This window comes from Peromyscus maniculatus, chromosome 1 (genome assembly GCF_049852395.1).
Source record: "Peromyscus maniculatus bairdii isolate BWxNUB_F1_BW_parent chromosome 1, HU_Pman_BW_mat_3.1, whole genome shotgun sequence".
NCBI classification, from domain to species: domain Eukaryota; kingdom Metazoa; phylum Chordata; class Mammalia; order Rodentia; family Cricetidae; genus Peromyscus; species Peromyscus maniculatus.
Genome location: NC_134852.1, coordinates 116,196,452 through 116,219,358, shown reverse-complemented (window position 1 = coordinate 116,219,358; position 22,907 = coordinate 116,196,452). Strand labels below are relative to the sequence as shown.

Below are 22,907 nucleotides of genomic sequence, written 5' to 3'. Positions count from 1 at the left end.
AGCAGGAACATGAGGTGGCTGGTCACATTGCACCCACAGTCAGGAAGAAGAGAAGACAAGCAGCGGGGAGGAAGAGGAGAAAGAGGAGATATGCTGGTGCTTCTCTCGCTTTCTTCTTTTTACTCACTCTGGTACCCAAACCTATAGATTGATGGCACCCACCTTTGGGTAGGTGCTTCCACCTCAGTTACATCTCTTTGAAAACACCTTTGAAGACGGATCAGAGGTTTGCTTTGTAAGTGATTCCAAATCTAGTCAAGTTGGCAATGAAGATTAACTTCCACACCTATCCTCTGACCACCAGGCGCTACAGGCCTCATCTTCCTCCACTCTGCCAGACCCCTTCCTTAGGGGATGCCTTAGACTGTTCCCTCCTCCAGTGCCTGCCCACCCTGAGCTCAACTCCTGACAGTCCAGTCCCTGCTCCTTCCTGTCCCAGGTTCCCTGAGTCCTGTACTCTCCTCCTTGCCCAGTTCTTGCCTGTCAGTGGCAATAGCAACCAGCCTGGACTCGCCCCTCTCTGGTGCTGGAACCTGTTAGCAGCAGCCTCTCCCAGAAGTTCCGGATGCTGGAGTCCAGTTTCTCATCAGCGTCCTGCTGCCTTTCTGTTCCAGTGTCCACAGTCGCCTGTGTAACTCTCTGAAAGTTACCAGGGCATTTTCAACCACTGCCACTTGAGGAAGGGCTTCCAGTTCCCTGTGTTCCCTGGTAAAAACTACCCCCCCCCCCCCCCCGCCAACTCAGTAGAAGGAACTTGTTATCTCTCAGAGCCTAGAACTTGGCTTCCTTGTGGCTGGTCAGGAAGGAAGAAGAGGAGGAACAAGGGAAAAGAAAGGAAAACAGCTATACCTCAGGCCTTCTAATGGGTGACTAAACTTCTTGGAGCTTCATTTTCTCAGGTGAAAATGAGAGTAATGACATCCACTTGAAGTTGTTTGGAAGGTTCAGGAAGAAAACTGCTAAGTTTTCAGCTACTAACTTAGTTGATTGTATTTCACTTTTTCCCATGTTGGGTCTTGACCACAGGACCTTGTAAAATAATTTTGCATCTAACATCTAGGTTCTCATACTGTGCTTCCCTGCCCTCAACGTATCTTCTGAGTTTCTGTCTCCACCTTTTCTACCATCTCTAACTTCATTAGTCTCTACAACTTGGACCATGATAGTTGGGAGTCCAGCTCAAGGGGGTCAGTTTGCGGGTCTCCCTACCTTTGAGCACTATGGACACAGAGACTTGATCTCTCTGAGCTATTGCCCTGTCTCTGGGGTTTGGTGAGTTTGGCACACGGTAGGCCTTAAACCTTTGCTGACTACATCTCTTCATGAATCGCATCGCATGCATGCCCTGCATCCTCTCCTTCCTTCCCTATTTTTTTTCATTCCTAGAGACCTCAGGCAGCCAGGTTCCTTCTTCACTCTCACTGCGTGAGCCAATGCCCATGTGCCTCTGTATCCCGGGTGTTGATTACCTTATTACTGATCTATTCGTTCTGTTGGCCCACTCTGAGCACAGTGCCAGATTGATTCTCCTGGACGTTGGCTATTCTCTTTCCCTGCTGTGTGCCTGACCAGCTATACAAGCCTTTATCTTGGCTTTCCAGGCCCTCCACCAGAGAGGCAACTGGGCTAGCAAAAGCTTTGGTGTCCATCAAATCTGCCTTCTAGATGTCTCTGTGCTCCCATATCCCAGCCCCAGACTCCTCATCTGTGGAAGAACACCTATCCCAGAGTTTGATGTGTGCATTGCACTACAGTACCAGTAAGCAGTATAGTTAAGCCTTAATGCTAAGAGTTTGAATTATTTCATTTAACTCGCATCAGCCGACTGAAGTAGACACTTTGATGCACATATTACAGAGGAGGAAATGAAGGCTTACAGAGATTTTTCCAGGCAACATGGCTTAACCTTATCATCTTAGCACTCAGGAGGCTGAGGCAGGACGATCAGGAGTTCAGAGTCAACCAGGGCTGCATAGTGAGTTCAAGGTCAGCCTGGGCCATAGGAGACCCTGTCTGAAAAAGAGAAGAAAGGTTAATAAGTAGCTTTCCCATTGTGTTGCTGGAGTTCGTGCCACTCTCCTGCCCTGCCACCTGTGGCATACTTTCTCCTTGTTGTAGGAAGACAGTAAGCATGCACTAATGGGTTCATCCATGCTGAGTCTAATCTGGTCTGTGCCTGGTTATGACTCAGTGCATTTTCTCTGGTCTCCCACTACAGGAGCCTTGCCCCCTTACCACCCCCCTGATGCTGTTCTTTCCAATACCATCAGTGGCCTCCTTAACGCTACGTTCAACGGCTGCTTCTCAGTCTATCAACCTCATGTGAACTCTTGATGGCATTGGGCATGGTTGATCTTTCCTTCCTTTTGAAGTTTCCTCCTTCATTCCTGAGATGCTGCCTCCAGGAAGAAGAAAGGTCTCGGCTTCCCTTTCTTTGTGACTATTTACAGAGCTTGGGCCTAGATTCTTCTCACTCTCTACACCCTATCAGATTGGCATCTCCACACCCACAGTTTTCAGTTACTCTGCAATCTGTCCATCCATATCTCTAAGCCAAGCCTTTCCTAAAGCCAGGCCTGAAGATCCAGTTGTGCCTGGGACATCTCCATGTGGTGATCCCAACAACTACTCCCCAAGTGGTTTCTGTCTTCAGTGTCTTAATAAGGACCACTTTGATGTCCTGGTGAGAACCCCAGGAGAGTGTCAAGCTTCTCCATTCCTTCACCCTTCCTGCAGAGTCCTCAGCCAAGTCCTGTCCACTTCACCTCCTCCCATCTTCCACTCTATGTCCTTTTAGGACCCACACCACTAGCCTGTGTTATTGGGGACTCCTCATACCTACTCTCTGCTTTCACCATTCTACTCGGGTGCTCCGCTCAGCTTCCCTGCCTTCCTCTGTTTCGCCTCTTCTAAATTGCAGGCAACATGGAGCGTGCATAGTCCTGAGATCAGATTAGGGGGACATTAACTTGGGAAAATCGTTTTACTCTGAGCCTCCATTTCCTCACTGGAAACTGGAAGCCGGGATTCCTTCCTCACAGGGTTGTTATGATGATTAAATGAGATACTGTCTGTGAACTGCCTGGCACGGGGCCCAGCACACAGAGAAAGCTCAGAAGCAGACCCTCTTCTGCTTTTCTTTCTCTCCTCAGCCTCTCCCTGGAGTGCCTCCTGGGAACACATCCTCTATAGGACAGAGCCAGGCCTTGGCAGTGCCCTGGCCACTGCCCTGGACTGGGAGTTGCGGGGGGGGGGGGGGGGCGGGGGGGGCGAGGGCGGGGGCGGGGGGGCTGTCTTGTGGACATCCAGAAAGCTGGTCCCACAGCCTTCTTCTCCTCCCACCACCTCTCTCCCCATCCCCTTTCTCCAGCTTTGGTTCCTCCTTCCCCAACAGCCCCCTAGTCTGGCTATTCCTGCCTCCACTCTCTCCTTCCTCTGCTGTAGTCCTCCCCCCCCCCCCCAGGCAGGCTTGATTGTTTCAACCCTCCCACCAGAGCTCCCATCTCCCTTCCTCCTTTCCTTAGGCCTAGCCCTGGATCCACATCTCCTTTTGCTCACTGAGGCTATTCTCTTATTCTCCCACTTCTAGCCCAGCTGCCGTTTTATAGCCCCCCTCCTCACCACTGTTGTCTTTCTGGTCCTGCCCCTCTCTGGCCCTGGGACAGGAAGTTGAGGGAGGAGGCTTAGGCAGTGCCAGCTCCCCTAGCATGCTTCCCCTTCTGTACCTCTGGGCCACTCCCATACTTCCTCCTGGAGAGATTCTTCCTTCCCTTGTGGTCCCTCTGGTCCTCCCCATAGCCCACCTTTCTTTCCTCTCCCATGTTTCTAGTTGATCTCAGCTCTGTAGACATACAAGCTGGGGACAGGAAGGGGGGCTCTGCTAGCTAAGGGGGGATTGACATCACGTTTCAGGCCCCAATGAACAGTCTTGCCCCTCCCCCTCTTAATGAGAACCAGCTGTGGTTCCAGAGGCCCAGATGTGGGGATAGAGGGGGAGAGTGGGATGGAGTCAGGACCAAGTAACAGGACTGAGGACAAAGTGAGGGCATGTGGGAAGGCAGCACTGGGGGGAAGAAGAGAGGTGACGGAGCTTGACAGGAGGCAGGACAGATTGGGGAAAGAGGCAAGATGGATGGGACAGACCTGGAAAGGAAAGAAACGAGAAGCAGGAGGAGGAGCATGTGTTAGGGGAAAGGCAGTGAGAAACACTGGACAGATGGGAGGCATGGTGCGGAGAAGAGGCTGGAGAAAGGATGAGACGGTCTCGAGAGAGAGAGTCTGGAGTTCGAGTTTGGAACTGGAAGCTGTGGAGCAGGAAGTGATGAGGCAGAGTCCAGACAGAGGCCCCAGGGACTTGGAGGTCACAGCTGCAGCCGCAGAGTTGACCACGAGTGCCCCGGCAGCATGTGTGAGAGCATGCCTGCGTGTGGGTGGGTCTGCAAGTGTGTGTGCGCGTGCCTGCCTTGTCAGTCTGTATGAAGTAGGCTTGCCTGGGCAGGAAAGGATATGTGTGTGAGTATGCCTGTGTGTATATTGAGGATGTGTATGTGTCTCTCTGTGTGAAATCCATGGAAAAGTGGCTTTCTCTGTGTATGTGAGTTATATATGTCTGTGTTAATATACCACTACGTGTGAAAAATGGGTCTCTGAATACATGTGACAAGGAGTGTCTTGTATGTAACCTGGCTGTATGTTAAAGCAAGTCTTTGTATACAAGTGCATGTTGAATGTGCCTGTCTACATGTGAGCAGCCTGACTGTGAAAAAGATCTGTGTGAGCTTGTCTGTCATTGTTCTGAGTGTGCTAGTGTGTGTGTGGAGGCCTGTGCTCTGTGTGAGCCTTTGTGTATTCAGTGTGAGAGTGCCCTGTGGGAGTCTGCAGTGGCCTATGTTAGGTAAGAAGAGCTGATAGAAGTCTGTAGTTTGGAAGAAGGGGCTGCTTTTACACAGGGGCTCCACCTGGGCCTCGATCCTTCCCCTGCAAGGCTATCTCATCAGAACTTTTATCTCCCTCCCACTATTGATTCATCCTTTTATTCAGAAAATGTGTTGATCATGTACTCTGGCCATCTTCCACATACATGTGAGTAAGAAAATCTTCCGTCTAGGTACAAATTGGGTAGAAAGACAACTGCAATGTAAAGTGTGATGAGAACATGGACCTCATTGTGCATGGCCCTCTCTCGACAAGGTCTACTTACTGCTTTCTCTCCAGTGACTGATGAGGTGACTAGAACCAGACCTTAACCCTTCACCAGCCTCTGGGCTTAGATCCAACCATTTCACAGGTTAGACAAATTAACATTTAGGTTGGATTTAAAGTCTTGCTCTTTAAAAAAAAATATGTGTGTGTGTGTATGTGTTATATGTACACATGTGTGTTTGGGCACACGTGCCCTTGTATGCTCTGTCACCCTTCCTCTTGTTCTTTTGAGACAGTCTTTCCCTGGGCCTGGAGCTGGGTCAGTGGCAAGAAGCCCCACTGACCCTCTTGTCTCTTCTCCCCATGGTGCAGGACTTACAGGTCCATGTGTGGATTCTCAAATTTTTTATGTGGGTTCTGAAATCTGAACTCAGTTTCTCATGCTTGAGTAATGCTTATGCCACAAGTATTTTTACACATAGAGCCATCTCTCCAGCCTCCCCACACCCAGCCCTTGCTTTTTATTGCCTTTTGCGGATGGGATTTACAAGTATAAGATGCAAACACATCTGACCCCAGGGATTAGGAAGAGAGAAGAGCAAATCCATAAAGACCAGAGGACAAACTTCTTTAACCACAGGACTGACCGTAGAACTCCAGGGTCATGGGTTCCCATAGTCATATATATCATCTGAGTTCACACACCTATAGGCATTTCTCTGAATGTGGTGTGTGTGTGTGTGTGTGTGTGTGTGTGTGTGTGGCACCAATTGCCTGCTCATGCTATACCTCTACTAGTTCCCGAAAAAACAGAGACAAGACCTGCCCCATCCTTCAGGAACCTCCAGCGCAGAAACAGACACATGAACACATCGGTACTGTTGAGCACCTTATTATTTGTGGTAGATGCCCACTAGAGTACAGTATTGCATGGGGCAGGGATGGGTATGTCAAAAAAGAACCCACAGAAGATAAGAGGTTTAAACTGGATCTTGAAATTTTAGTAACAGGTGGCCACATGGACAAGCTTTTTAGAAGGTATCTTAGGAAGAGAAAATGCCACTTACAAAGCAAGAAAGACTTGAGGAGCATATTAACATAAAGTTTGGGAACGAAAAAGTGTGGTGGGAGGAACTACAAGTAGAGAATGTAAGAGAGACTGGCAGGGCTCAGACCACAAAGACGCTAATGAAAAGTGGACTTCATGATGTGGGTCAGAAATTCTATGCCTAGAGCAAGGACCCTTGGAAACCTCAGCCACAAGCCTGTGCATGTGTGTCTGCATGTCTGTTGAGGTAGAAGGGCAGCAGTTTTCTGCTGCCAGGAATGGGGGAATCAGTGAGACCCCTTTACAGACCTGGTTAGGTAAGTGGTGTAGATCTCTCTGATGAGGTGGGGATAGATCAGAAGAGGGTCCAAGTCTCCCTCCAAGGAGCAGGGAGACCAGAAAGGAGCTGTTGAAGGAATGGAAAGGAGCATGACAGTGCTTAAGCTTGAATAGCAACAGTGTAGAAAGGCTAGAACTGATACCTACCTGGGTGAAGTGGCCGGGTTTTAATAACAAAGTAGAGATTAAGATTGAAGATAAGCAAAAAACCCAAGAGAGATTCTAGATTTCTGGCTTTGAGGCATGGATGGATGATGGTACTGTTCATGGGAAAGAAAATAGAGGTGAAAAATCAGACAGGTGTTGGCTAGGGATATCCCTAGTATCCAGTATCTCCAGCGCTGGAGATTAAGAAATTACTGACAAATAGATTAGACGTGAAAAATGATTGATACAGTTGAATCAAAAGCATAGGAGTGGGAAAAGATGCCCGGCCAAACTATGAGGATGGCAAAAGATGGCCTAGGACAGAGTCCTGAAAGACACTGATTTTGAAGGGCGGGACAGAGAAAAGAGCTTTTGAAGGAGCCTGAGGAGTGGACTTCAGGGAGTTAGTCGTCAGTGATGCAGAATGATCCAGTAAGAGGAAGATATGACCGGCTCAGTGGGAGAGCTGTCACAGAGAAAGAAGCCTCTGCATGGAGGAAGGGGGGCAGAAAGTGACACAGAGGGCAAATGAAACAGCCTTACGGGGAGGGGTAACATGGGACTGCCTTCCTTCCCTCCTGCAGCTGCCTCCCATCAGCCTCTGCTCCACCTCACCACGGAGCGGCTCTTGCTAGTCACCAAAGGACTTCCTTCTCCTTGAACCTTAGCCATGTTTGAAACCCTTGTTTCTTTAGAGGGTTCTGAGAAGCACCACCCTTCTCTGGTTTTATTTCTAGGACACTTTGTCCAGCTGGTCATTTCCACTAGAAATTTGCCCATCATCCTTGATATTTCTGTTCCCTCATCCCCTGCCTTCAAGCAGTCATCAAGCCCTGCCCATTCTACCCCGGTCCCTTCCCCCACACACGTCCCCATCACTCCCCATTTTTATTGCTGACACGCATCCAAATCAGCATGGAAACAGTGCCATACCTGACCCTCTTCCTTGCCCTATCTGCATATGCTTGTTTTTGTGTGTAAGTCATTGCGGCATTTGTTGAAATGCTTCACTAGCTTCCTTTTGCACTCAGGATAATGTCAAAATCTTCAGTGTGTTGTGTGTGAGTCCCTGCCCATTACATACTCTCTGCACCAACATTACACCTCACAGACGATGCTTCCCAACTCTACCCAGACATTCTCTGCTCTTCTTCTAGTGTGGACTCTAAGCCCTTCCAAATTCTGTTTACTCTTCCAGAATTATTCTCCTATATCTCTTACCTCTGCCCACCAAACACTAATCATTTGGCTCTTGACTTGAATTCCTCAGACTAGCTCCCTGTGAATATGTTAAGCCCCTTACATCCTCTTATGCTTTCAAGGCTTCTTCAGAACCCTATCATATTTGTGACTAAGTGTCTAACTCCTAGTTAGAAACTCCGTGAAACCAGGACCTGTTTCCTTTTTTTTTTTTTTTTTTTTTTTGTAGTTGGTACTCATCTCTTGTAGATTAGAGAGTGAAGTAGGGCTAAATACTGGTAAAAGTCTAGCAGAGAGGAAAGGGTTGACAATTCAAGCATGGTTACCACAAACATGGCTATTGAGGCTAGAAAAGGGGTATTAGTCCTGGGTGCAAAAAAAAAGTAGGAAAAGAGTTTTAAGTTTAGAAATAGAAAAAGAAAGTTTGTAGGCATTCAGACCTGAAAAATAGGAGATGGAATAATCTGCTTAAAGATGAGGTCCAGGGGTTTGCCAGGGGGCAGACTGGAGGAGACTCCGGGGAATCCCAGAAGTACAGATTCCCAAGGACTAGAAATGGATGAGCTGCTGCTTGAGCCCCTGCTGTTACTGAACATGTCTGAGATTTGGTGTGGCCCGATTCCCAGTCTCGCTGACCTCTTAATCCTTCCCCTATAGTGACCTTTCCCCTCTGCTTTTCTCTTAGGTCAGGGAGCCTGAACTGCAGCTAGAGCCCAAGTTGGATCCGATCCAAATCCTGAAATCAAGCTGGGCTAGGAGTCTGGTCTGGAGCTGGAGCTCCAGCTGGACTGCAGCTGCCATGCAGAAGGAGCTGGGTGTTGCACTCTCCTGCCCTGGTATGAAGAGCCTCAGGACTCTTCTCCTGCTGCCACTGCTGGTGCTGTTGGGGACTAGAGTGCCAGGAACCTGGGGTCAAGCTGGGAGCCTGGACCTACAGATAGATGAGGAACAGCCAGCAGGCACACTTATTGGAGACATTAGTGCAGGGCTCCCACCAGGCACAGCGCCTCCTCCCATGTACTTCATCTCTGCCCAGGAAGGCAGTGGTGTGGGCACAGACCTCGCTATTGATGAGCACAGTGGCGTAGTCCGTACAGCTCGTGTCCTGGACCGTGAGCGGAGAGACCGTTACCGCTTCACTGCAGTCACTCCTGATGGCGCCACCGTAGAAGTTACAGTGCGAGTGGCTGACATCAATGACCATGCACCAGCTTTCCCTCAGGCTCGGGCTACCCTGCAGATACCTGAACATACAGCTCTTGGTACACGCTACCCACTGGAACCTGCTCGTGATGCAGATGCTGGGCGCCTAGGAACCCAAGGCTATGCATTATCTGGTGATGGGGCTGGAGAGACCTTCAGGCTGGAGATGCGTCCTGGTCCTGATGGAGCTCCAGTGCCTGAGCTGGTTGTTGCTGGAGAACTGGACCGGGAGAACCGCTCACACTACATGTTGCAGCTAGAGGCCTATGACGGTGGCTCACCCCCTCGGAGGGCCCAGGCCCTGCTGGATGTGACACTGCTGGATATCAATGACCATGCCCCAGCTTTCAATCAAAGCCGATACCATGCTGTGGTATCTGAGAGTCTGGCCCCTGGAAGTCCTGTCTTGCAAGTGTTTGCATCTGATGCTGATGCTGGTGCCAATGGAGCTGTGACTTATGAGATCAACAGGAGACAGAGTGAAGGTGATGGACCCTTCTCCATTGATTCACACACAGGGCTTCTGAGGCTGGAGCGCCCATTGGACTTTGAACAGAGGCGAGTCCATGAATTGGTGGTACAGGCACGGGATGGTGGGGCTCACCCAGAGCTGGGTTCAGCTTTTGTGACAGTGCATGTGCGAGATGCCAATGACAATCAGCCCTCCATGACTGTCATCTTCCTGAGTGCTGATGGCTCCCCCCGAGTGTCTGAGGCTGCCCCCCCTGGACAACTTGTTGCTCGAATCTCTGTGTCAGATCCAGACGATGGCGACTTTGCTCACGTCAATGTGTCCCTGGAGGGCGGAGAGGGCCACTTTGCCCTGAGTACCCAAGACAGTGTCATCTACCTGGTGTGTGTGGCTCGGAGGCTGGATCGGGAGGAGAGGGATGTTTATAACTTGCGAGTTACAGCCACAGACTCGGGCTCACCCCCACTACGGGCCGAAGCTGCCTTTGTGCTACATGTCACTGATGTCAATGACAATGCACCTGCTTTTGACCGACAGCTCTACCGACCTGAGCCTCTGCCTGAAGTTGCATTGCCTGGCAGCTTCGTGGTACGGGTGACTGCCCGGGATCCTGATCAAGGCACCAACGGTCAGGTCACCTATAGTCTGGCTCCTGGCACTCACACTCACTGGTTTTCCATTGATCCCACCTCAGGCATCATTACCACAGCTGCCACACTGGACTATGAACTAGAACCTCAGCCACAGCTTATTGTGGTGGCCACGGATGGGGGCCTGCCCCCTTTAGTCTCCTCTGCCACAGTTAGTGTGGCCTTACAAGATGTGAATGACAATGAGCCCCAGTTCCAGAGAACTTTCTACAATGCCTCACTGCCAGAAGGTACCCAGCCTGGAACGTGTTTCCTGCAGGTAGGCAGGCCCTGCCCACAAACTGTGGGCAAGAGTAGGTCTGAGGCCCACAGAGGACCTCAGAGCAGAGGCCTAGCTTTGCAAGTGTTGCCAGAGGGTTCAGTCCTGTTCTGTGAGCTCCATCGTCAGATGGTTGCAGATGGTGTAATGAGATGATGAGATTAAGGTTCAAGAGCTGAACCCAGTAATCTTGGCAGTTGAGGAAATTAAGATGGGATATAGAAGAAAAGTGTCATGTGTAAGGAAACTTTCGGCAAAGTCTCAAAGCTACAGGGATGGAGTTTTTGTATACCCATATGGCTCCTATTTCACAAGGGCTATGTCAGCATTTATGGTGTCCTCTATGCTTAGTCCAATGTTAGGCTTTGCTGGAGGAAATCTCCATCCCTTCCCTCACATGGGAGCCTTGATGGGACACAAGGACTCAAGGACAAGGATGTGAAATACTAAGAACAATCTAGTAAGATCCCCATGTACACAGAAAGAAGGCCTCTCAGGGGAAGAGGAGAGAGATGGGGGAACATGAACCTAAGGACACAGTCTGAGGCTATATTGCAGAAATCTTTGGCCACCATGTGTTAGGACTTTACTTGGAAAACAAAGGAAATCATTGCACTTTGAGCCAGGAAGGGCATGATTAGATTATTTGTTTGCTTTTTGTTTTAAAGTAGCTAACTGGCTTTAAGGGTGAAGGGTAGATGGATCAATGTGTGAGTGATAAATCATTCCTCAGCACCATAAGCCCAGCGATGTGCTCAGAGCAGAGAACAAGGAAAAGAGATTCCTGTTCTCAGGCAGGACCCAGTCTAGATAGGGAGATGCACCAATAACTGAATGAAGTGCTTTGGAAGCCCAGTGGAGGGACCTGGAAGAACCAATGATACTTTGATAAATAAATACTGTGTGATTTGTGGACACAGACACCCAGCCTACAGAAAGCTACTGAATAAACATCACGATGTAAGACTATATTGTTCAGGCTGGCCTCAGTTATATAGATGAAAAAGATTTGTTGGGAGAGAAGACAAAATAGTTAACAGGCTAGATCACAGGCTTTGACTTTTTCTTAAAAATCATAGTAAGGCCAACATGTCTTTTGGCAAGATGACCATGAACTATAGCTGTAGGAGAGAAGACTGAGGGCAGGGAGGTCACTTAAGCGACCAGTCTTGATGTATGGCAAACCCCTGAGTATCTTCTCAGGGCTGTCTGCTGGCCCAGACTTCCAGGCCAGTGCCTGATCTCTTGCCTTCTGGCCAGATCCTGGACGTTTGCCTGCTTGCTGCTGTCTGGCTCCCACCACCCACTCTCACATGTGTGTACTCTTTTGGCCAGGACCAGTGGATTATTGCTTCCAAACTTCTCCTCTCCCTGCTAGTCCCTGAAGCACAAGAACAACTTTCCAGGTGGTTTCCTGGAGTTTTTGTTGTTAGAAACAATGAAGGAAAGATAAAAATGCCCACTGGGAGTTCATAACTGTTACAAAGTCTTAACACATGATTTATTCAATGTATATTTATTAAATATCCACCACATATGCCAGTCACTGTATTAGGGATACAGAATATAGTAATGAATAAACCCGAACTGAATAAGCCTTAATTTGCAAAGAAACAGCTTATTGCAATAAGGAAACTTCCATGATGGGGTAATAGGCAGTATGGATGTTTCCCCAAAGCACAAGGACTTTTGAGTTGAAACCTACAGAATAAGAGGGACTTCGTGGGGTATCAGACAGGTGAAAGGCTCCAAGCTAGGTGACACCTGCAGAGAACTAAGAGAACCTGATTTGTTTAAGGGGCTCCAAGTCATTCAGTATTGCTGGAGCTTGAAATGTGAGATGAGAAGATGAGACTATGTGGGAAGGCCCGCCAGGGAAGAGCCCACATCAAGCCAAGGAATTTGTTTTTCCTATATAAAATATTGAAGTTTTCTTTTAAGTACAGAAGTAAATGATCAAATTTGTCTCTCAACTGGCTGTCAGTATAGGCTAGTGGTTTACAGCTGGGGGCAGTTTTACCTTCCAGTGGAGATATTTAACAATAGTTAGACATTTTGTATTGTTATAAGTTATGAGATGCTCCCAGTATCCAGTGAGGTTGAGGCCCAGGATGCTGTAAACCATGATATAAAGAATACAATAGTCTCCAGACTTAAAAAAATAATCTGGCCTAAAATGTCAGAAGTATCAAGGTTGAGAATCCTTAATTTAGAGTATGGGTCCGAGGGTCAGATACCTATAAGAAAGGAATTAGAATAGGCCAAGGGAGAATGACTCAGATGGCAAGACACACTCAATATAAGGGGGGTAATGAAGACTTACTGAATCCCTGGCTGACTGATACACCCGGCAAAGGAAAGGAAAGAATTAACTTTGGACTTGAGTGAGTGGATGGAAGAGTCAGCAAATTTGAAAGGATCATGGGTTTAGTACTGGACAGCTTAGATTTAAGATCAGCATGGGACATCCAGGTGGAGATGTTGAACAGGCATCTGGATGTACAGTTTGCAGCCTAGGGGAATGGTTCCCTAAGCTTAAAGCTTACTAGAGATGGTTCCTGAGGCTGGGAAAGTGAAAGAGGGCTTGTAGGGTGAAAAAAGGCCAAGGAGAAAGCCCAGGGAACAGGGTGAATAAGAGTAGCCAGAGCACAGTAAATGGAGAAGGGCCAGTGGTGAGGGTGAACCGGTGGGGGGAAAAAGCAGATTATGATAGTAGCAAGAAATCAGAATGGGGGGGGAGGTGTACAGAGGAAGGATGTCAGGATGGGAAGATACCGTAAGTTCAGAGTCTGGTAGGAACGTTGGCGTTCATAGAAAAGGGTCTTTCTTTTGTCCTTGAAATAGTGCATCTGAGAAGAGCTGGGGGGTCACACTATAGATAAGAGGAGAGGCTTGAGGCTTCTAACAGCGCTGATGCAGCATGGGAGACAGAGCTGAGAAAGAAGCTGCTGAAAACAGTCTGCGTTTACAGAGAAACCTCTGAGCAGGGGCTCAGGAAATCCACTTCTGCCTTGGTCATTTCCAGTCAAAGGCCCCTGCGCCTTTTGGGGGTCACTTCCTGACAACTTCCCCCGACCACTGTTTATTGCTTTCTTCCTGCAACAGAGTCAGAGGGCAGAGGTGTTTAACAGCTCCTGAAGGCAGCTGCAGCCGCGCTGCTGCTTATGGGGAGAGATGCAAGGGGGAAGTCCGTCTCCTGGGATATCCGGGCCCACAGCCACCATAAAGAGCTGGAGCAGGAGCTGTTTCCAGGGTTCAGCCATGGCAGGGTCTTAATGTCTCTCAGGAGGATAAACAATGGCACAGATCATTTCTGTCAAGGGCCTGGGCAACAATCAGAAATCCTTGGCCAGCTTTCTTTCTGAGCACATTTTCTGGCCGAGAAGGGAAACTCTGCAGCTTCCTCTTGCAGCATATCATGACCCTGAGGTCTCTCTACCCACAAAGAGCACTTTGTCACAGCCTGCAGTAGTCAGCCACCAGCTAACCCACTATGGAGGGACTAGTGTGCACTCAATGTGTAAAACTGAGCGTGAAAGAAAGTTTTGTTACAAAGCAGGGTGATTGGATGCCTATTCACTCAATGCACAAATATGCACAGAGCATGTACTGTGTACCTGGCCCTGTCCTAGGCTAAAGTGCGTGAGACACATTCAGAAACCTCAGAACAGACCCTGTAGTGATCAGACTCAACTGTGTAATGAACATGCTCGGTAAAGATTAGACATGTAAGCTGGGATTGGTGGCACACTTGCAATCCTAGCACTCAAGAGGGTGAGGCAGGAGGATCATGAGTTTAAGGCCAGCCTGAGCTGCATAGTGAGATCTCTATCTCAGAACAAAACAAGACTCCCTGCACACAAGATTAGACTTAAAATATCAATCTTACTAACTATCCATCAACCAATTCTCTGCTTGAGGTGATTAGGAGACTTTATGAGGATAGTAGTTTCCTGTGATCCTCTGGAATTAGAGTTTGCTGCCCTTGGTACTCTACTTTGTAGTTGGTCCTTGTTATATGCAGGTTCATTACTCTGTAGAATTTATTTGTAACCCTAGACACATGCAGCCATGAGTTGCCTGATATCTAGGTTCCCAGCTTGAGGTTGAAACAGGTGACATTTTTCTTCTTGTCTCAGCTCTTGTCCTGTAACCAGGTGTCCTTTCTGAGCTCTATTTTGTTGTTTTTGTGCTTTCTATTAGCGATTTCGCTGTGTAAAACAATCCCCAAGTAGAACGGTAGAGCTCTGCCTAGTTTTATGCCTTTCAGAATAAAATACATGCATGCATTAGATAAGCTTTGGTCAGACAGGAGTCACAATAACTAAGTATACCATGGCTGCATCTTTACTGTATTGTGTCTGTGAAGTCAATGTTAATGAATCAACACTATATATTAAAGTGCCTTCAAGCACACATCAAACAAGTTTACATATTGATGATTGCAGCTGTGCTGCTGCCCACAGGGATTCATGCAGAAGAAAATCTGTCTCCTGGGATATCTGGGCCCACAGCCACAGTAAAGGGCTGTTTCCAAGGTTCAGCCTTGGCAGGGTCTTATTTGCCATTTAACAAAAAAACAATTGTAACCAGAGCCTCCCAGGAACCTAAGTAGTGGGTTCTGGCCTGGGGTTGGGTTTTGGTCCGTGTTCTGGTCTTCTGTGTGTGCACACCATTCAGGGTCTTTGGGCACCAGCAATGCTTTCTCGGTTTAGCTCTGACTTTTCTGACCAGCAAGAGGGGGCATCACTTACCCCAGCCTCTCCCCAGGTGACAGCCACAGATGCCGACAGTGGTCCATTTGGCCTCCTCTCCTACTCCTTGGGTGCTGGGCTTGGAGCTTCTGGATCTCCCCCATTCCGCATTGATGCCCACAGTGGTGATGTATGTACCACTCGGACCCTGGACCGTGACCAGGGACCTTCAAGCTTTGACTTCACAGTGACAGCTGTTGATGGGGTAAGTAAATGGACCTTGGCCAGGGATACTGGGGTAGAGTTCTCACCAAGGCTTGGCATAGCCTATTGACTGATGGTTACATGTTCCACCAGGGAGGCCTCAAGTCCATAGTGTACGTGAAGGTGTTTGTGGCTGATGAGAACGACAACCCACCTCAGTTTTATCCACGGGAGTATGCTGCCAGTCTGAGTGCTCAGAGTACACCAGGCACAGCTGTGCTGAGAGTGCATGCCCATGACCCAGACCAGGGACCCCATGGGCGACTCTCCTACCACATCCTGGCTGGCAATAATCCCCCACTCTTTGCATTGGATGCACACTCAGGTGAGAATCCTCCCATCACCAGGACCTGCTATCAGCCCCCTCGTTGCACCCGCCTAAATGATATATTGCCTCCTCTTTCCGGGACCTTTCCCTATTCTTTCCCTCATCTACTTTTGCTTCTCTTCCTTCTCCAGGGCTGTTGACAGTAGCCTGGCCCTTGGCCAGACGGGCTAATTCTGTGGTGCAGCTGGAGATTGGAGCTCAGGATGGAGGTGGCCTGAAAGCAGAACCCATTGCCCGAGTTAACATCAGCATTGTGCCTGGAACCCCCACACCACCTATATTTGAACAACTACAGTATGTTTTTTCAGTGCCAGAGGATGTGGCACCAGGCACTAGTGTGGGCATAGTCCAAGCACACAACCCACCAGGTATCAGATATCCCAGTACTATCTTCCAGTACCATCTCAGGGTGACCTCAGAGCAGCACACCACTGGGAGCTCTAATACAAAACAGTATGGCACACGAACATCACCCTAATGCCAACCAATTTCCCTGCCAACACCTGCCCCTTTCCTTTTTAAAAAATATTTTTTCTTTATTAAGAAATTTTTTATCATTTTACATACCAACCACAGATCCATCTCTCTTCCCTCCTCCCACCCCCCACCCCCAGCCTTCCCTCCCCACCCTCTATTCCCTCTTCCAAAAAGGTAAAGGCCTTCCATGGGGAGTCAGCAGAACTTGGTACATTTAGTTGAGGCAGGTCCAAGCCCCTCCCCCAGCATCAAGCCTGCCCCTTTCCTAATACTGAGTTAAGCACAAATGTGGGAACTGTTTTTTGGATTAATAGGTGACCCATACCCCTTTCCTGATGTTTCTCTCTTTCTCCCTAGGTCGCTTAGGGCCTGTGACCCTCACACTATCAGGTGGGGATCCCCGAGGGCTCTTCTCCCTAGATTCACCCTCAGGGCTATTAAAAACACTTCGGCCCCTGGACCGGGAGCTTCTGGGACCCGTCTTAGAGCTAGAAGTTCGAGCAGGCAGTGGAACCCCCCCAGCTTTTGCTGTGGCTCGGGTCCGTGTGCTGCTGGATGATGTGAATGACAACTCTCCTGCCTTCCCTGCACCTGAAGACACCGTATTACTACCACAAAACACCGCTCCAGGGGCTCCCATCTATACACTGCGTGCTCTAGACCCAGACTCGGGTGCTAATAGTCGGGTCACCTTTAGTCTACTTGCTGGAGGTGATGGAATGTTCACTGTGGATCCTATCACAGGCCATGTCCGGCTTATGGGACCTCTGGGGCCTCCAGGGAGACCAACCCATGAGTTGGAGGTGGAGGCCCGGGATGGAGGCTCCCCACCACGCACCAGCCACTTTCGACTTCGTGTGGTGATACAGGACTTGGGAATCCATGGGCTGGCTCCACAGTTTGACAGCCCTACCTACCGTGTGGACTTGCCCTCAGGCACTGCCACTGGAACTCAGATCTTGCAAGTGCAGGCCCAGGCACCAGATGGCAGCCCTGTCACTTACCATCTTGCAGCAGATGGAGCCAGTAACCCCTTTGGCCTAGAGCCACAGAGTGGGTGGCTGTGGGTACGGGCAGCACTGGACCGTGAGTCCCAGGAGTTATATACATTGAAGGTGATGGCTGTATCTGGTTCCAAAGCTGAATTAGGGCAGCAGACAGGCACAGCCACTGTCAGGGTCAGCATCCTCAACCAAAATGACCACAGTCCCCGCTTGTCTGAAGAGCCCACCTTCCTGGCTGTAGCAGAGAATCAGCCCCCAGGGACAAGTGTAGGCCGAGTCTTTGCCACAGACAGAGACTCAGGACCTAATGGGCGTCTGACCTACAGCCTTCGGCAGCTGTCAGAAGACAGCAAGGCCTTCCGCATCCACCCCCAGACTGGTAAGCACTGAGACCTCACAACCTCATCTCCAGACTGGCAAATACCCAGATAAGATCTCCAGCCCAGATCTTGGCTGTAAGCATGGGGATTCAGACTGGAGTTGGGCCCTGGTACTTGCCCACATTCCCCAGCCACTAATCTGTAGTTCCCAGGCTCTGAATCCTTAAACATCCCATCACAATCTCCATCTTCACTTCCAGGAGAGGTAACTACACTCCAAACCCTGGACCGAGAGCAGCAGAGCAGCTTCCAGCTCCTGGTGCACGTGCAGGATGGGGGGAGTCCGCCTCGCAGTGCCACAGGCACTGTGCATGTTGCAGTACTCGACCTCAACGACAACAGTCCCACCTTCCTGCAGGCTTCAGGGGCTGCTGGTGGGGGCCTCCCTCTACAGGTGAGGAAAGTGTCAGGACCACATTCTGAAGAGGTGTAAGAGAGATGGGGAGGGGCCTCCCGATTGAGCTGTGCATATAGGTAAGAGAGACTCCCTCCTAGAACAGGTATTAAGACAAAAGGAAGACAGTTCCTCCTAGACATAGGTGAATGAAAGCCAATTCTGGGTTATTTTAAGCGGTGGAAGGAGACAACTGTAGGTGAGTTGTGTTTCCCCACAGGTGCCAGACCGCGTGCCTCCAGGAACACTGGTGACCACTCTGCAGGCCAAAGATCCAGATGAGGGGGAGAACGGGACCATCCTGTACACCCTAACTGGTATGAGGGCGAGGAGGAGGGAGCCTGGGAGTAGTGATCAGCGCTCTCATGGCCTTCCTTGCTCTGGCTGCCAAAACCTCATCCTTCCTCTGCTTGTCCCCAGGTCCTGGCTCGGAGCTCTTTTCTCTGCATCCTCACACAGGAGAACTGCACACTGCAGCATCCCTGATTAGAGCGGAGCGGCCCCACTATGTGCTAACTCTGAGCGCTCACGATCAAGGCAGCCCCCCTCGAAGTGCCAGCCTGCAACTGCTGGTGCAGGTATGGCTGCCATTCCTAAAGTCCCCTGGTCTGGGTCCCCTCCTATAGATTCAGCTTCTTGAGATCCTTAGACCCTTTGTCAGTCCACTCTGACTAACCTTCCCCTACTACCCAAGAAGCCAGCACAGACCCTCTTTTACACAGATCCTCCTGATTCAGTTTTCCCGTTCTGGTGCACAATAGGTGCTTCCCTCCACCCGCGCGGTGGAGTCGCCGGATCTCACTGAACCTGACCCTGGAGCAACAGTGCCTGTAGTCCTGACGGTGACAGCAGCTGAAGGACTTCGACCTGGATCCCTATTGGGTTCGGTGGCCCCGCAGGAGCCAGTCAATGTGGGTGCACTCACCTACACTCTGGTGGGTGGCGCCGACCCCGAGGGTACCTTCGCCCTGGACTCGGTGTCTGGTCGCCTGTACCTGGCGCGTCCCTTGGACTTCGAGGCCGGGCCGGCCTGGCGCTCGCTCACGGTGCGCGCCGAGGGGCCGGGAGGCGCAGGCGCGCGGCTGTTGAGAGTGCAGGTGCGTGTGCAGGACGAGAACGAGCACGCTCCTGCTTTCGCGCGCGACCCCCTGGCACTGGCGCTACCCGAGAACCCCGATCCCGGCGCCACGCTGTACACTTTCCGTGCATCGGACGCAGATGGCCCAGGTCCCAACAGCGACGTGCGATACCGCCTGCTGAGGCAGGAGCCCCCGGTGCCCGCCCTGCGCTTGGACGCGCGCACCGGGGCGCTCAGCGCTCCCCGCGGCTTGGATCGGGAGACTACGCCGGCGCTGCTGCTGCTGGTTGAAGCCACCGACCGGCCAACCAATGCCAGCCGCCGCCGGGCAGCGCGCGTTTCGGCGCGCGTCTTTGTCACGGATGAAAACGACAACGCCCCAGTCTTCGCCTCCCCTTCACGGGTGCGGCTCCCGGAGGATCAGCCGCCCGGACCCGCGGCGCTGCACGTGGTAGCTCGGGACCCGGACCTGGGGGAGGCTGCCCGCGTGTCCTATCGCCTTGCGGCTGGAGGGGACGGCCACTTCCGGCTACACGCTACCACTGGTGAGAGTTGGGCCTGGAGTGGGAGGCGTGGAGGGTGCTCAAGTGCAAGGAATGCTGAAGTTGGCTACCGACCTCCTTACTGCTGCCTAGGAGCGCTGTCCGTGGTGCGGCCTCTGGACCGAGAACAACGAGCTGAGCACGTACTGACAGTGGTGGCCTTGGACCATGGCTCCCCGCCACGTTCATCCACTCAACTCCTGACTGTCAGTGTTGTTGACATCAACGATGAGGCACCCGCTTTCCCTCAGCAAGAGTACAGCATCCTCCTTCGTGAGAACAGTCCGCCTGGCACATCTCTGCTCACTCTGAAGGCAACTGACCCTGACCTTGGTAAGACCTGTAGGAATAAATTATGGAAGGGATGGAGTAGGGGGTGAATTGTTAGAGGGATCGAGCAAGGGAATAAAAGATATACTTACCCGTCTGATCATCCTCCATGCTGCCTGTCTTTAGGGGCCAATGGGCAAGTGACTTATGGGGGTGTCTCTGGCGAGAGCTTCTCTCTGGACCCAAACACTGGAGTTCTCACGACTCTGAGGGCCCTGGATCGGGAGGAGCAGGAGGAGATCAACTTGACAGGTATACTGACAGGACCGCCAAAAGCTAGAGGCAGTGTGTACAACACAGCTCCGGTTACGTTTTGGGAGCTTCAAGGTAGAGTGTAAGATGAACTAACTTCTAACCTGTCATCACGAATTTTCCAGTGCATACTGCACTCTTTACACCTCCTTTGATTATACTGAAGCCATTTAGCAGAGGAGCATATTGGCATTAGCAGAGGGGTTAAGTGACCTGCTCAAGCTAACAGGGATTGGAAATGGCAGGGCAGAGAGTTGAGTTCAGGCTTTGATACCTAATTTATTGTTTCTGACACATTACCACTAACTGAAGCTAGTTGCATATAGCCATCATGGGATGTAGAAAGGAAAAGAGAGTTTTCTGACCTGTGTGTTATGTATGCCCATCTGTGCACCCCAGGGTGCGCTGTGAGATAGACATTTTCTGTTTTATATGTGTACCTGGTGAACATGTGTATGGGTTTCTCCATGGCATGAGATAGGGTAGATCTTGTTGATTTTGTTTCTCCACAGTATATGCCCGGGACAGGGGCTCGCCACCCCTGATGACTCATGCCATAGTTCGAGTGACTGTGGAAGATGAGAATGACCATACTCCAACCTTTGGGAACACCCACCTCTCCCTGGAAGTGCCTGAAGGCCAGGACCCCCAAACCCTTACCACCCTACGGGCCTCTGATCCAGACAGGGGGCTCAATGGAAAGCTACAGTACCGCATCCTAGGTGAGAGGCGTCCAGGGCCACAAGGCCAGCACCTACTTGCCTGGTTCTTGCTGTTCCTTGGCTCTTGTCATTTTATGATGATGTTTCTATGTCTCTTTCCCCTTCTTCTATCTATTTCTTTCCAGCCAATAGGTATATTTAAGTTACCTCTTCTAGCGTCTCCAGTTCTTTAACCTTCCCTATGTCTGTTGTCTTTATCCTATTCCTTTTACTTGTCTCTCCACAGAGTCAGTTGTTTTCAAACATTTTTGGTCTCAGGGACTCTTAAAACTTTGTTCTATGTGATAGGGTCTCAACTATGTTACCAGGCTGGTCTTGAACTCATGATTGTCCAATTTCAGGCTCCAGAGTGGTGGGTATTATACTACTAAGCCAGGTATGCTTTTAAGTGTTGATAATCCCAAAAGGTTCATAGGTAGTATGTTAAAAAACAGTGTTTGCTATGTTTCATATTAAAACTTACAAAAATTAGATATCATAGAGGAACAAACGATTAAGGATATTGCTTGCTATTTCTCCATAGGCATAAGAAAATGTTAAGATTTCAAACAAACTGTTGAACAGTATTGAAGTTGCAGTTATCTTAAATGTAACTAAAGGTCACCAGGGTAAATTGACTCTCTGAAAAAATAACTTTTTTTTAAACGTAGAATATTCTGGAAAACACAGTACACAAATACTTGTTCTGTTAACCAAAGGAGAATGCCATACAACATCCACAAACCCCACTTTACATTTGTGAGATAATGAGAATGGAAAGGCATATAATGTTTTAGGAAAATACTTTGATTATATATATTGAAAGGATCTTGGGGGACTGAGGGGTCCCAAGATCACACTCTGTGTGATTTATAGTGTTCCTCTTTGCCCTTGGTGTTTCTCTTTTCTCTTTGCCTTTGTGTTTCTTTGCCTTTCTCCCAGCTCTCTTCTACGGCTTGTATTCCTGTTGTTACCTACAAGTTACTCCTACTCATGAGCTAACATGTGCATGTTTGTGTGTGCATATTCTCTGCAGATGGAGACCCTTCAGGAGCCTTTGTCCTAGATCTCACTTCTGGGGAGTTTGGCACCATGAGGCCACTAGACCGGGAGGTAGAGCCATCATTCCAGCTGCAGATAGAGGCCAGGGATGGAGGCCAGCCAGCCCTCAGTGCCACCTTGCTTGTGACAGTGACAGTGCTGGATGCCAATGACCATGCCCCAGCCTTTCCTGTGCCTGCTTATGCTGTGGAGGTACCTGAGGATGCACCTGCAGGGACCCTACTGCTGCAACTACAGGCTCATGACCCTGATGATGGGGACAATGGTCGTGTGATGTACTACCTGGGTGCAGGTACCGCGGGGGCCTTCCTACTGGAGCCTACCTCTGGAGAGCTGCGCACAGCTACTGCCTTGGACAGAGAACACTGTGCCAGCTACGCCTTCTCTGTGAATGCCGTGGATGGTGCAGCTGCTGGGCCCCTGAGCACCACCGTACCGATCACCATCACGGTGCGTGATGTCAACGATCACGCACCTACTTTCCCCACCAGTCCTCTGCGCCTCCGCCTACCCCGCCCAGGTCCTAGCCTCGGTACACCAACCCTGGCTCTAGCCACACTTCGAGCTGAAGATCGAGATGCTGGTGCCAATGCCTCCATTCTATACCGGCTGGCGGGCACACCACCACCTGGCACCACTGTGGACTCTTACACTGGTGAAATCCGTGTGGCTCGCTCTCCTGTAGCTCTGGGACCTCGGGATCGCGTCCTCTTCATTGTGGCCACTGACCTTGGCCGACCAGCTCGCTCTGCCACTGGTGTGGTCATTGTTGGAATACAAGGAGAGTCTGAGCGTGGGCCTCGCTTTTCCCGAGCTAGTAATGAGGCTGTTCTCCGTGAAAATGCACCCCCAGGTTGGTGCCCAGTTATGTGTCCCAGATTTGAGCCCCTGGAAGGACTGGAGTTAGTCACTGACAATGTAGTGACCACAGTCCAGCCAAT

The 22,907-nt window shown here is 50.2% G+C and overlaps 1 protein-coding gene across 2 annotated transcripts in view; it reads left to right on the top strand.

The window, feature by feature from the left end:
• Dchs1 (dachsous cadherin-related 1) overlaps positions 1 to 22,907 on the top strand; it is a 33,525-nt gene that overhangs the window by 5,252 nt on the left and 5,366 nt on the right. The window contains exons 2-14 of one of the 2 annotated variants that reach the window (XM_006991743.4): positions 8,562 to 10,460; positions 15,231 to 15,419; positions 15,512 to 15,743; positions 15,878 to 16,114; positions 16,581 to 17,606; positions 17,808 to 18,001; positions 18,222 to 18,318; positions 18,422 to 18,579; positions 18,763 to 19,624; positions 19,715 to 19,954; positions 20,078 to 20,203; positions 20,716 to 20,925; positions 21,941 to 22,819. In XM_006991743.4, coding sequence (XP_006991805.1) covers positions 8,676 to 10,460; positions 15,231 to 15,419; positions 15,512 to 15,743; positions 15,878 to 16,114; positions 16,581 to 17,606; positions 17,808 to 18,001; positions 18,222 to 18,318; positions 18,422 to 18,579; positions 18,763 to 19,624; positions 19,715 to 19,954; positions 20,078 to 20,203; positions 20,716 to 20,925; positions 21,941 to 22,819 — 6,235 coding nt within the window. In that variant the 5' untranslated portion in view covers positions 8,562 to 8,675. The remainder of the gene's footprint in view (positions 1 to 8,561; positions 10,461 to 15,230; positions 15,420 to 15,511; positions 15,744 to 15,877; positions 16,115 to 16,580; positions 17,607 to 17,807; positions 18,002 to 18,221; positions 18,319 to 18,421; positions 18,580 to 18,762; positions 19,625 to 19,714; positions 19,955 to 20,077; positions 20,204 to 20,715; positions 20,926 to 21,940; positions 22,820 to 22,907) is intronic. The other variant, XM_076549547.1, reaches the window with a different exon arrangement.